This window comes from Stomoxys calcitrans, chromosome 1 (assembly GCF_963082655.1).
Source record: "Stomoxys calcitrans chromosome 1, idStoCalc2.1, whole genome shotgun sequence".
Classification (NCBI taxonomy): Eukaryota; Metazoa; Arthropoda; class Insecta; order Diptera; family Muscidae; genus Stomoxys; species Stomoxys calcitrans.
The window spans coordinates 249741950-249756171 of NC_081552.1; the positions used below are offsets into that span (position 1 = coordinate 249741950).

Here is a 14222-nt window from a genome sequence, read left to right on the forward strand (position 1 = left end):
TTGTAAGTGGCTAAGTTTACGTGTTCGAACGCTATAGTGATTTCAACAGACGGACGGGCATGACTAGATCGACTCAGAACGTCGATCAATATTTCGAGGTATTACACCATACCCCCATTCTATGATGGTGGGTATAAAAGTAGGGAAGACTTCCCTTAAACAATTTGGATTATTCTCTTAAACAAATTTTATATAGCTGAAATACTTAAAAAAGTCACTAGCTATCTTAGGTAGGTTGTATTCATTCATTCTGCATGTGAGAAGCAGCATCACATCTATTTACATGCATTCCTCACTAAAATATAACCCAATTAACATCAATTTTCTACTGTTACAGTTGGTTTGGTCTTTTACTTCATGTGCCTGTCAATATTTTTGAATTTTCTTAATTTGGCCAGACATTGGCCTGAATTATTGGTGCACTGGACTCGCATCGATTTGATGTTCTCAATGCCACCCTATCCGCAGCCCAAGTGGAGCCTGCAGCAACAATTGCGCACATTAACTGTGGTATTTTGGACTACAGCAACGGGTACATCGAGCATATCTTCCATTTACCGAAATACTTATTTCCTTTCTTTTTTTCTCCCTAGTGGAAAATTGCCTTTATTATGGCTCGAATTATTACAACTTTATGATGAAACGTCTGCAATGTTATCCCGAGGATACAAAACACTCATATAAGGACTATTTGATCATGGATTTGTTGAACGATGTCTTTACCTATTTTCCCTATCACCTTGTTGTGGCAGTCTGTGGCTTTGTATGATGAAACTATTCCATTGTTTTGAATGCACCAGAAAATGTCCATTGTTCTTATCGCAATATTTGGCAACAAAAAACAGACAATAGAAAACTTTATCTTCCGGTCGCTTGTATGGATCCCTGGCTTGTGCTAGGAATTAATCATTCTATTTGCTTGGTCTATTCCTTATTTGTTTCTTCTATAATTGTTGTTGTTGTTGGTGATATTCCTTCCATTCCTTTGCAGTTCCTGAACATTGGCTTTACATTCACTTGGAACTTCATGGATTTCTTCATAATGGCCATCAGTTTGGCCTTGACAACACGTTTTCAGCAATTTGCACAACGCATTGAATTTCTGTCTGGCTGTGTAAGTAAACCGTGGAGGACAACAAAGCACCATACATCATGTGCGTGCACTCATTAAGTGATAAATCATACAAATCATGCATACATACATCGTTACTTAGCTATCCAATTCCAGGGAAGACATCAATAAATTGAGTTAGCAAAATTAAATTGTTGAGAGAACATTAAATTTAGTAGAAAATTTGTTAAGGATGAAATTTACTATGAAATTTCAAGGAAATATATGTCCTGCAAGAATTTTTACGACTTGTAATCTTTACTTTATGTTGCAGTACATTCCCGATCCTTTGTGGAATCAAATACGCCGCCATCACATAATGCTCTCCGAATTCATGGAGACCATCAATAAGCACTTGTCCACTTTGGTCTTTATGTCATCCCTCAACAATATGTACTTCATATGTAATATCCTCTTGAATATTTTTACGTGAGTAATTTGACAATAAATCCTCAATTCCTTAAAATCCTGAAACTGCTTTGAAATTTCAGAAAACTTCGCTATCCCATCAATTATGCATATTTTTGGCTATCGCTCATATTTCTGCTCATGCGCACCACATTTGTCTTTATGTTTGCCTCCAAGATATACGAGGCCTCACTGAAACCCCTAAACACTTTGTATTTGGTGCCCAGTGGATGTTGGACGGAGGAGGTGCAACGATTTCGGGCACAAATTTTAAATGAGTCCATTGGGTTGACAGGGAAGCATTTCTATACGCTGACCAGGCAAGGCTTGTTTGGGGTAAGTTCATAATGATATCACACCAATTGAGAAACAAGAAAAAATGCATTAAGTTCGGCCGGGCCGAACTTTGGATACCCACCACCTCGGGTGTATATGAAAACCCCCTTTTGCCACTATCTGGTGAAAATTGAATAATTTATGCATCCAAATACGGCACGGACATTCAGTGGTCTAATTTATATGTCACTATTCAATTTTGTAGAACAAGATGTTGGTCTTTTTGGCAGATATATCCAGATATAAACCGATCTGAACCATATTAAGGTCGGATGTCGTGAGGCTCAGAAAAACTCACTATTTCAAATTTCAGCGAAATTGGGTAATAAATAAAGCTTTTATGGGCTTCAGTCCCCTTATCGGCAGATCGGTTCTACATGGCAGCTAAATATAGTCCGATCAGAACGGATGTTGGGAGGTCTAAAACTACTCACTGTATCAAATTTCAGCGAAATCGGATAATAAGCTTTTCTGCCAGACCCTTTATCGGCAGATTGGTCTATATGACTATAGCTATATCTAAATATAGTACGATCTGTACCATATTTGGGTCGGATGTTGGGAGGCTTAAAACTACGCACTATTCCAAATTTCAGCGAAATCGGATAAAAAATAAAGCTTTTATGGCCTTCAGACCCTTTATCGGCAGATCGGTCTACATGGCAGCTATATCCATATTTGTCCCGACATATCCAGATGTCAGGAGGCTTAAAATAACCCACTGTTGCAAATTTCAGAGAAATCGAGTAATAAATAAAGCATTTATGGCCTTTATCTAGAGATGGGTCTGGAGCTTCTTCATCCATTCTAACAACATAACCTAGCCAACGCAGCCGTTGTATTTTGATGCGTCTAACTATGCTATCGGGCGCCCCGGTAGCCGAGTTGGTAGCGTGCTTGGATTACAATGGACTTAAAATTGTCTATGTGTGTTTGTAAAGGACTGCCACTCTTACCAAACCTAACCTAATTATGCTATCGTCGTCATACAGCTAATACAGCTCGTGGTTTATACGTCGCCTATATTCTCCATTGACGCAAACTGGCCAATATATATTTACGAAGAATCTTTCTCTCAAATACTCCAAGCACTGCCTCATCTGCTTTCACAAGTACCCATGCATAAAAACCATACTACAACACGGGTAGTATCAGTGTCTGTTTACTTAGTCCAAAGTAGCATCTGTTTGCCAGTATTATTCTTCGCTTAATCTCAAAACTGGTGTCATTCGTTTCGGTTACGGCGGTTCCCAGGTAGATAAAGTTACTGACTGTCTCAAAGTTGTGGTTCCCAACTTTCTCCATTTTCTTTATCTGCTCGGTAGTGCAAGGCTTTTTGGGAGCTGAAACCATCCATTTCGTCTTATCTCCATTTACAGCCAGACCCATTTTTCCTGACTCTCTTTCGATTCTTTCAAAGGCTGCAGTTACTACTTCCGGTGACCGACCTATGATATCGGGATTTGGCACAGTGTGAATATCTGGTCTAGGTTGGATTTACCAGGTCTAAGGCCCCATTGATGGGGCATATCCCCAGCATTTGGGCCCATAAAAGGTGCATTAATTGTCCAATGTCGCCGAAATATAAGACAGTGAGTAGTGTTGGGCCCTCTGACATTCTTCTTCAATTTGGTGCAGAGCTGTATAGATTTGGATAAAGCTGCCATATAGACCGATCTCTCGATTTAAGGTTTTGGGCCCATAAAAGGCGCATTTATTATCCGATGTCGCCGAAATTTGGGACACTGTGTTAAGTTAGGCCCCTCGACATACGACTGCAATATGACACAGATTGGTCCAAATTTGGATATAGATGCAATATAAACCGATATCCCGATTTAAAGTCTTGGCCCCATAAAAGGCGCATTTATAATCCGATTTCACTGAAATTTGACACAGTGACTTAGGTTAGGCTTTTCGACATCCGTGTCGTATATGGTTCAGATCGGTTTATTTTTGCATGTATTTAGCTACTAAAAAGATCAATATTTTATTATACACAATTGAACAATAACTTAGTATTTTGTCAAAATCGGAACCTATTTCGATATAGCTGCTATGGGGCATAAGTATGCATTTTTCACCGGATTTTGACGAAAGGTGGTTTACATATAACGCCTTTTTACTTGTTACTGACTTTATTTTTATTTCAGATGATGTCTACCATACTGACATATGAATTTATGCTTCTGCAATTAGATGCTAAAAGTCGTGAAACTGCCCTACCGGATCTTTGTGCCTAAAAAACGACTAAAACGAAATTTTTTGTAGAGTTTAAAAACGTGGTGAAAAGCAACGACTTTTTTTTAGTACAACGAACATATTCAAACCTTAACAAAACTACAAAAATAGCAGCCTACAGCTTAAAACAGCTAAAAGTGTGCTAAGTTTCTTGGGAACTTGAGAACCCTCATCCCTCAGATCCAGCAACTCTGCGACTAAGATGGGTGGGTCCAGAGGGATCTGGGTCTGAATCGAGTGGGTCAAAGAGAGAAATTTTACATCATAAGCATTTGTAATTGTTTTTTTGTTAAATAAATGAAGCGTGCGAAAATTCATTTGATTGGCTGTATATGTAAGGGCTATATCAAAATCTGATATCGATAGGTTCCACAGTGCCACGAGGAACGTCGTATCACATGGCCTGGGCTGACTGAAATCTCTTATTGCTGTAGAAGTCTAATCGGGAGATTGGTTAGACTTCTAATTGCCATACAGCCATTTTAGGTTTTGCAAGTAAAATTTCCATTTCTAATGGATTTTCAGTGAAATTTTTAATTTTTTGATGGTCTCACGAATTAAGGCCCATTTCTCTCTAGGACGCATAGTTTAGGAGAACAGCCATTTTAAGTTTTGCAAGTAAAATTTCCATTTCTAATGGATTTTCATTGAAATTTTTAATTTTTTTTATGGTGTAACGAATTAAGGCCCATTTCCCTCTAGGACGCTTAGTTTAGGAGAACAGCCATTTTAAGTTTTGCAAGTAAAATTTCGATTTCTAATGGATTTTCAATGAAATTTTTAATTTTTTGATGGTGTCACGAATTAAGGCCCATTTCCCTCTAGGACGCTTAGTTTAGGAGATACGGCCATTTTAAGTTTTGCAAGTGGAATTTCGATTTCTAATGGATTTTCAATGAAATTTTTAATTCTTTGATGTTGTCACGAATCAAGGCCCATTTCCCTCAAGGACGCTTAGTTTAGGAGATACGGCCATTTTAAGTTTTCCAACTGAAATTTCCATTTCTATTGGATTTTCAATGAAATTTTTAAATTTTTAAGGCCCATTTCCCTCTAGGACGCTTAGTTTAGGAGATACAGCCATTTTAAGTTTTTCAACTGAAATTTCGATTTCTAATAGATTTTCAATGATTTTTTTTTTATTTTTTGAAGGTGTCACGAATTAAGGCCCATTTCCCTTTAGGACGCATAGTTTATGAGATACAGCCATTTTAAATTTGCAAGTGAAATTTCCATTTCTAATGGGTTAAGGCCCATTTCCCTGTAGGACGCATAGTTTAGGAGATACACCCATTTAAAGTTTTCACGAATTAAGGCCCATTTCCCTCTAGGACGCTAACTTTAGGAGATACAGCCATTTTAAGTTTTGCAACGGAAAATTCGATTTCTAAAGGATTTTCAATGAAATTTTTAATTTTTTGATGGAGTCACGAATTAAGGCCCATTTCCCGCTAGGACGCTTAGTTTAGGAGATACGGCCATTTTAAGTTGTGCAAGTAAAATTTCGATTTCTAATGGATTTTCAATGAAATTTTTAATTTTTTGATGGTGTCACGAATTAAGGCCCATTTCCCTCTAGGACGATACAACCGTCTTAAGTTTTCCAACTGAAATTTCCGCTTCTAATGGATTTTCAATGAAATTTTAATTAAGGCCCATTTCCCCCTAGGACGCTTAGTTTAGGAAATACGGCCATTTAAGGTTGTGCAAGTGAAATTTCGATTTCTAGTGGATTTTCAATGAAATTTTAAATTTTTTGATGGTGTCACGAATTAAGGCCCATTTCCCTCTAGGACGCTTAGTTTAGGAAATACAGCCATTTTAAGTTTTGCAAGTGAAATTTCCATTTCTAATGGATTTTCAATGAAATTTTTAATTTTTTGATGGTGTCACGAATTAAGGCCCATTTCCCTCTAGGACGCATAGTTTAGGAGATACAGCCATTTTAAGTTTTCCAACTAAAATTTCCATTTCTAATGGATTTTCAATGAAATTATTAATTTTTTGATGGTGTCACGAATTAAGGCCCATTTCCCTCTATGACGCATAGTTTAGGAGATACAGCCATTTTAAGTTTTGCAACTGAAATTTCGATTTCTAATGGATTTTCAAGGAATTTCTTGATGGTGTCGCGAATTAAGGCCCATTTCCCTCTAGGACGCATAGTTTAGGAGATACAGCCATTTTAAGTTTGGCAACTGAAATTTCGATTTCTAATGGATTTTCAAGGTAAATTTTTTTTTTTTTGATGGTGTCACGAATTAAGGCCCATTTCCCTCTATGACGCATACTTTAGGAGATACAGCCATTTTAAGTTTTGCAACTGAAATTTCGATTTCTAATGGATTTTCAAGGAATTTTTTGATGGTGTCGGGAATTAAGGCCCATTGCCCTCTAGAACGCATAGTTTAGGAGATACAGCCATTTTACGTTTTGCAACTGAAATCTCCATTTCTAATGGATTTTCAATGAAACTTTTAATTTTTTGATGCTGTCAGGAATTAAAACCCATTTCCCTCTAGGACGCTTAGTTTAGGAGATACAGCCATTTAAAGTTTTTAAACTGAAATTTCGATTTCTAATGGATTTTCATTGAAATTTTTAATTTTTTGATGGTGTCACGAATTAAGGCCCATTTCCCTCTGGGACGCTTAGTTTAGGAGATACAGCCATTTTAAGTTTTGCAACTGAAATTTCGATTTCTAATGGATTTTCATTGAATTTTTTAATTTTTTGATGCTGTCACGAATTAAGGCCCATTTCCCTCTAGGACGCTTAGTTTAAGAGATACAGCTATTTTAAGTTTTGCAAGTGAAATTTCGATTTCTAATGGATTTTCAATGAAATTTTTTATTTTTTGTTGGTGTCACGAATTAAGGCCCATTTCCCTCTAGGACGCTTAGTTTAGGAGATACAGCTATTTTAAGTTTTGCAATTGAAATTTCGATTTCTTATGGATTTTCAATGAAATTTTTTATTTTTTCATGGTGTCACGAATTAAGGCCCATTTCCCTCTAGGACGCATAGTTTAGGAGATACAGCCATTTTAAGTTTGGCAACTGAAATTTCGATTGCTAAAGGATTTTCAAGGAAATTTTTATTTTTTTGATGGTGTCACGAATTAAGGCCCATTTCCCTCTAGGACGCATAGTTTAGGAGATACAGCCATTTTAAGTTTTGCAACAAAAATTTCGATTTTTAATAGATTTTCAATGATTTTTTTTTAAATTTTGACGGTGTCACGAATTAAGGCCCATTTCCCTCTAGGACGCTTAGTTTAGGAGATACAGCCATTTTAAGTTTTCCAACTGACATTTCGATTTCTAATGGATTTTCAATGAAATTTTTAATTTTTTGGTGCTGTCACGAATTAAGGCTCATTTCCCGCTAGGGCGCATAGTTTAGGAGATACAGCCATTTTAAGTTTTCTAACTGAAATTTCGATTTCTAATGGATTTTCATTGAAATTTTTAATTTTTTGATGCTGTCACGAATTAAGGCCCATTTCCCTCTAGGACGCTTAGTTTAGGAGATACAGCCATTTTAAGTTTTCCAACTAAAATTTCGATTTCTAATGAATTTTCAATGAAATTTTTCATTTTTTGATGGTGTCACGAATTAAGGCCCATTTCCCTCTAGGACGCATAGTTTAGGAGATACAGCCATTTTAAGTTTGGCAACTGAAATTTCGATTGCTAAAGGACTTTCAAGGAAATTTTTATTTTTTTGATGGTGTCACGAATTAAGGCCCATTTACCTCGAGGACGCATAGTTTAAGAGATACAGCCATTTTAAGTTTTCCAACTGAAATTTCGATTTCTAATGGATTTTCATTGAAATTTTTAATTTTTTGATGTTGTCACGAATTAAGGCCCATTTCCCTCTAGGACGTTTAGTTTAGGAGATACAGCCATTTTAAGTTTTGCAACTAAAATTTCGATTTCTAATGGATTTTCAATGAAATTTTTAATTTTTTGATGGTGTCACGAATTAAGGCCCATTTCCCTCTAGGACGCTTAGTTTAGGAGATACAGCCATTTTAAGTTTGGCAACTGAAATTTCGATTGCTAAAGGACTTTCAAGGAACTTTTAATTTTTTTGATGGTGTCACGAATTAAGGCCCATTTACCTCAAGGACGCTTAGTTTAGGAGATACAGCCATTTTTAGTTTTCCAACTGAAATTTCGATTTCTAATGGATTTTCATTGAAATTTTTAATTTTTTGATGTTGTCACGAATTAAGGCCCATTTCCCTCTAGGACGCTTAGTTTAGGAGATACAGCCATTTTAAGTTTTCCAACTGAAATTTCCATTTCTAATGGATTTTCAATGAAATTTTTAATTTTTTGATGGTGTCACGAATTAAGGCCCATTTCCCTCTAGGACGCTTAGTTTAGGAGATACAGCCATTTTGGGTTTTCCAACTGAAATTTCCATTTCTAATGGATTTTCAATGAAATTTTTAATTTTTTGATGGTGTCACGAATTAAGGCCCATTTCCCTCTAGGACGCTTAGTTTAGGAGATACGGCCATTTTAAGTTTTGCAACTAAAATTTCGATTTCTAATGGAGTTCAATGAAATTTTTAATTTTTTGATGGTGTCACGAATTAAGGCCCATTTCCCTCTAGGACGCATAGTTTAGGAGATACAGCCATTTTAAGTTTTCCAACTGAAATTTCCATTTCTTATGGATTTTCAATGAAATTTTTCATTTTTTGATGGTGTCACGAATTAAGGCCCATTTCCCTCTAGGACGCATAGTTTAGGAGATACAGCCATTTTAAGTTTTGCAACTAAAATTTCGATTTCTAATGGATTTTCAATGAAATTTTTAATTTTTTGATGGTGTCACGAATTAAGGCCCATTTCCCTCTAGGACGCATGGTTTAGGAGATACAGCCATTTTAAGTTTTCCAACTGAAATTTCCATTTCTAATGGATTTTCAATGAAATTTTTAATTTTTTGATGGTGTCACGAATTAAGGCCCATTTCTCTCTAGGACGCTTAGTTTAGGAGATACAGCCATTTTAAGTTTTGCAAGTGAAATTTCGATTTCTAATGGATTTTCATTAAAATTTTTAATTTTTTGATGCTGTCACGAATTAAGGCCCATTTCCCTCTAGGACGCTTAGTTTAGGAGATACAGCCATTTTAAGTTTTGCAATGAAATTTCCATTTCTAATGGATTTTCAATGAAATTTTTAATTTTTTGATGGTGTCACGAATTAAGGCCCATTTCGCTCTGGGACGCTTAGTTTAGGAGATACGGCCATTTTGGGTTTTCCAACTGAAATTTCCATTTCTAATGGATTTTCATTAAAGTTTTGCAATGAAATTTCCATTTCTAATGGATTTTCAATGAAATTTTTAATTTTTTTGATGGTGTCACGAATTAAGGCCCATTTCCCTCTGGAACGCTTAGTTTAGGAGATACAGCCATTTTAAGTTTTCCAACTAAAATTTCCATTTCTAATGGATTTTCATTGAAATTTTTAATTTTTTGATGCTGTCACGAATTAAGGCCCATTTCCCTCTAGGACGCTTATTTTTTGTTGGTGTCACGAGTTAAGGCCCATTTCCCTCTAGGACGCTTAGTTTAGGAGATACAGCCATTTTAAGTTTTGCAACTGAAATTTCGATTTCTTATGGATTTTCAATGAAATTTTTTATTTTTTGATGGTGTCACGAATTAACGCCCATTTCCCTCTAGGACGCTTAGTTTAGGAGATACAGCCATTTTAAGTTTTCCAACTAAAATTTCCATTTCTAATGGATTTTCAATGAAATTTTTAATTTTTTGATGGTGTCACGAATTAAGGCCCATTTCCCTCTAGGACGCATAGTTTAGTAGATACAGCCATTTTAAGTTTTCTAACTGAAATTTCGATTTCTAATGGATTTTCATTGAAATTTTTAATTTTTTGATGCTGTCACGAATTAAGGCCCATTTCCCTCTAGGACGCTTAGTTTAGGAGATACAGCCATTTTAAGTTTTGCAACTAAAATTTCCATTTCTAATGAATTTTCAATGAAATTTTTCATTTTTTGATGGTGTCACGAATTAAGGCCCATTTCCCTCTAGGACGCATAGTTTAGTAGATACAGCCATTTTAAGTTTTCTAACTGAAATTTCGAATTCTAATGGGTTTTCAATGAAATTTTTAATTTTTTGATGCTGTCACGAATTCAGGCCCATTTCCCTCTAGGACGCATAGTTTAGGAGATACAGCCATTTTAAGTTTTCTAACTGAAATTTCGATTTCTAATGGATTTTCATTGAAATTTTTAATTTTTTGATGGTGTCACGAATTAAGGCCCATTTCCCTCTAGGACGCTTAGTTTAGGAGATACAGCCATTTTAAGTTTTCCAACTAAAATTTCCATTTCTAATGGATTTTCAATGAAATTTTTAATATTTTCATGGTGTCAGAAATTAAGGCCCATTTACCTCTAGGACGCATAGTTTAGGAGATACAGCCATTTTAAGTTTTCTAACTGAAATTTCGATTTCTAATGGATTTTCATGGAAAATTTTAATTTTTTGATGGTGTCACGAATTAAGGCCCATTTCCCTCTAGGACGCTTAGTTTAGGAGATACAGCCATTTAAAGTTTTCCTAACTGAAATTTCGATTTGTAATGGATTTTCATTGAAATTTTTAATTTTTTGTTGGTGTCACGAATTAAGGCCCATTTCCCTCTAGGACGCTTAGTTTAGGAGATACAGCCATTTTAGTTTTTCCAACTGAAATTTCAATTTCTAATGGATTTTCAATGAAATTTTTAAATTTTTTGATGGTGTCACGAATTAAGGCCCATTTCCCTCTAGGACGCATAGTTTAGGAGATACAGCAATTTCAAGTTTTGCAACTGAAATTTCCATTTCTAATGGATTTTCAATGAAATTTTTATTATTTTGATGGTGTCACGAATTAAGGCCCATTTTACTTTAGGACGCTTAGTTTAGGAGATACAGCCATTTTAAGTTTTGCAACTGAAATTTCGATTTCTAATGGATTTTCAATGAAATTTTTAATTTTTTCATGGTGTCACGAATTAAGGCCCATTTCCCTCTAGGACGCTTAGTTTAGGAGATACGGCTATTTTAAGTTTTGCAAGTGAAATTTCGATTTCTAATGGATTTTAAATGAAATTTTTTATTTTTTGATGGTGTCACGAATTAAGGCCCATTACCCTCTGGGACGCATAGTTTAGGAGATACAGCCATTTTAGTTTTTCCAACTGAAATTTCAATTTCTAATGGATTTTCAATGAAATTTTTAAATTTTTTGATGGTGTCACGAATTAAGGCCCATTTCCCTCTAGGACGCTTAGTTTAGGAGATACAGCCATTTTAAATTTGCAAGTGAAATTTCGATTTCTAATGGATAAAGGCCCATTTCCCTCTAGGACGCATAGTTTAGGAGATACAGCCATTTTAAGTTTTGCAACAAAAATTTCGATTTTTAATAGATTTTCAATGATTTTTTTTAAATTTTGACGGTGTCACGAATTAAGGCCCATTTCCCTCTAGGACGCATAGTTTAGGAGATACAGCCATTTTAAGTTTTCTAACTGAAATTTCGATTTCTAATGGATTTTCATTGAAATTTTTAATTTTTTGATGGTGTCACGAATTAAGGCCCATTTCCCTCTAGGACGCTTAGTTTAGGAGATACAGCCATTTTAAGTTTTCCAACTGAAATTTCCATTTCTAATGGATTTTCAATGAAATTTTTAAATTTTTTGATGGTGTCACGAATTAAGGCCCATTTCCCTCTAGGACGCTTAGTTTAGGAGATACAGCCATTTTAAATTTGCAAGTGAAATTTCGATTTCTAATGGATAAAGGCCCATTTCCCTCTGGGACGCATAGTTTAGGAGATACAGCCATTTTAAGTTTTGCAACAAAAATTTCGATTTTTAATAGATTTTCAATGATTTTTTTTTAAATTTTGACGGTGTCACGAATTAAGGCCCATTTCCCTCTAGGACGCTTAGTTTAGGAGATACAGCCATTTTAAGTTTTCTAACTGAAATTTCGATTTCTAATGGATTTTCATTGAAATTTTTAATTTTTTGATGGTGTTACGAATTAAGGCCCATTTCCCTCTAGGACGCTTAGTTTAGGAGATACAGCCATTTTAAGTTTTCCAACTGAAATTTCCATTTCTAATGGATTTTCAATGAAAGTTTTCATTTGTTGATGGTGTCACGAATTAAGGCCCATTTCCCTCTAGGACGCATAGTTTAGGGGATACAGCCATTTTAAGTTTTCCAACTGAAATTTCCATTTCTAATGGATTTTCAATGAAATTTCTTAATTTTTTTAAGGTGTCACGAATTAAGGCCCATTTCCCTCTAGGTCGCTTAGTTTAGGAGATACAGCCATTTTAAGTTTTGCAACTGAAATTTCGATTTCTATTGGATTTTCAATGAAATTTATAATTTTTTGATGGTGTCACGAATTAAGGCCCGTTTCTCTCTAGGACGCTTAGTTTAGGAGATACAGCCATTTTAAGTTTTCCAACTGAAATATCCATTTCTAATGGATTTTCAATGAAATTTTTCATTTTTTGATGGTGTCACGAACTAAGGTCCATTTCCCTCTAGGACACTTAGTTTAGGAGATACAGCCATTTTAAGTTTTCCAACTGACATTTCGATTTCTAATGGATTTTCAATGAAATTTTTAATTTTTTGGTGCTGTCACGAATTAAGGCTCATTTCCCGCTAGGGCGCATAGTTTAGGAGATACGGCCATTTTAAGTTTTCCAACTGAAATTTCCATTTCTAATGGATTTTCAATGAAATTTTTAATTTTTTGATGGTGTCACGAATTAAAGCCCATTTCCCTCTAGGACGCTTAGTTTGGGATATACGGCCATTTTAAGTTGTGCAAGTAAAATTTCGATTTCTAATGAATTTTCAATGAAATTTTTAATTTTTTGATGGTGTCACGAATTAAGGCCCATTTCCCTCTAGGACGCACAGTTTGGGAGATACAGCCATTTTAAGTTTTCCAACTGAAATTTGGATTTCTAACGGATTTTCAATGAAATTTTTAATTTTTGGTCCATTAAGGCCCATTTCCCTCTAGGACGCATAGTTTAGGAGATACAGCCATTTTAAGTTTTCCAACTGAAATTTGCATTTCTAATGAATTTTCAATGAAATTTTTCATTTTTTGATGGTGTCACGAATTAAGGCCCATTTCCCTCTAGGACGCTTAGTTTAGGAGATACGGCCATTTTAAGTTTTGCAAGTGAAATTTCGATTTCTAATGGATTTTCAATGAAATTTTTAATTTTTTCATGGTGTCACGAATTAAGGCCCATTTCCCTCTAGGACGCTTAGTTTAGGAGATACGGCCATTTTAAGTTTTGCAAGTGAAATTTCGATTTCTAATGGATTTTCAATGAAATTTTTAATTTTTTGATGGTGTCACGAATTAAGGCCCATTTCCCTCTAGGACGCTTAGTTTAGGAGATACGGCCATTTTAAGTTTTGCAAGTGAAATTTCGATTTCTAATGGATTTTCAATGAAATTTTTAATTTTTTGATGGTGTCACGAATTAAGGCCCATTTCCCTCTAGGACGCATAGCTTAGGAGATACAGCCATTTTAAATTTGCAAGTGAAATTTCGATTTCTAATGGATAAAGGCCCATTTCCCTCTAGGACGCATAGTTTAGGAGATACAGCCATTTTAAGTTTTGCAACAAAAATTTCGATTTTTAATAGATTTTCAATGATTTTTTTTTAAATTTTGACGGTGTCACGAATTAAGGCCCATTTCCCTCTAGGACGCTTAGTTTAGGAGATACAGCCATTTTAAGTTTTCCAACTGACATTTCGATTTCTAATGGATTTTCAATGAAATTTTTAATTTTTTGGTGCTGTCACGAATTAAGGCTCATTTCCCGCTAGGGCGCATAGTTTAGGAGATACGGCCATTTTAAGTTTTCCAACTGAAATTTCCATTTCTAATGGATTTTCAATGAAATTTTTCATTTTTTGATGGTGTCACGAATTAAGGCCCATTTTCCTCTAGGACGCATAGTTTAGGAGATACAACCATTTTAAGTTTTCCAACTGAAATTTCCATTTCTAATGGATTTTCAA

General features: G+C 35.1%; 1 protein-coding gene across 1 annotated transcript in view; it reads left to right on the top strand.

Moving 5' to 3' along the window:
- The window catches only part of LOC106095260 (gustatory receptor for sugar taste 61a), a 9025-nt gene extending 4612 nt beyond the window's left edge, over nucleotides 1–4413 (top strand). The window contains exons 3-8 of the mRNA XM_059369224.1: nucleotides 338–532; nucleotides 594–763; nucleotides 992–1114; nucleotides 1386–1540; nucleotides 1603–1855; nucleotides 4009–4413. Of these exons, the coding sequence (XP_059225207.1) occupies nucleotides 338–532; nucleotides 594–763; nucleotides 992–1114; nucleotides 1386–1540; nucleotides 1603–1855; nucleotides 4009–4098 (986 nt within the window). The 3' untranslated portion in view covers nucleotides 4099–4413. The remainder of the gene's footprint in view (nucleotides 1–337; nucleotides 533–593; nucleotides 764–991; nucleotides 1115–1385; nucleotides 1541–1602; nucleotides 1856–4008) is intronic.
- The last annotated feature ends 9809 nt before the right edge of the window (nucleotides 4414–14222 follow it).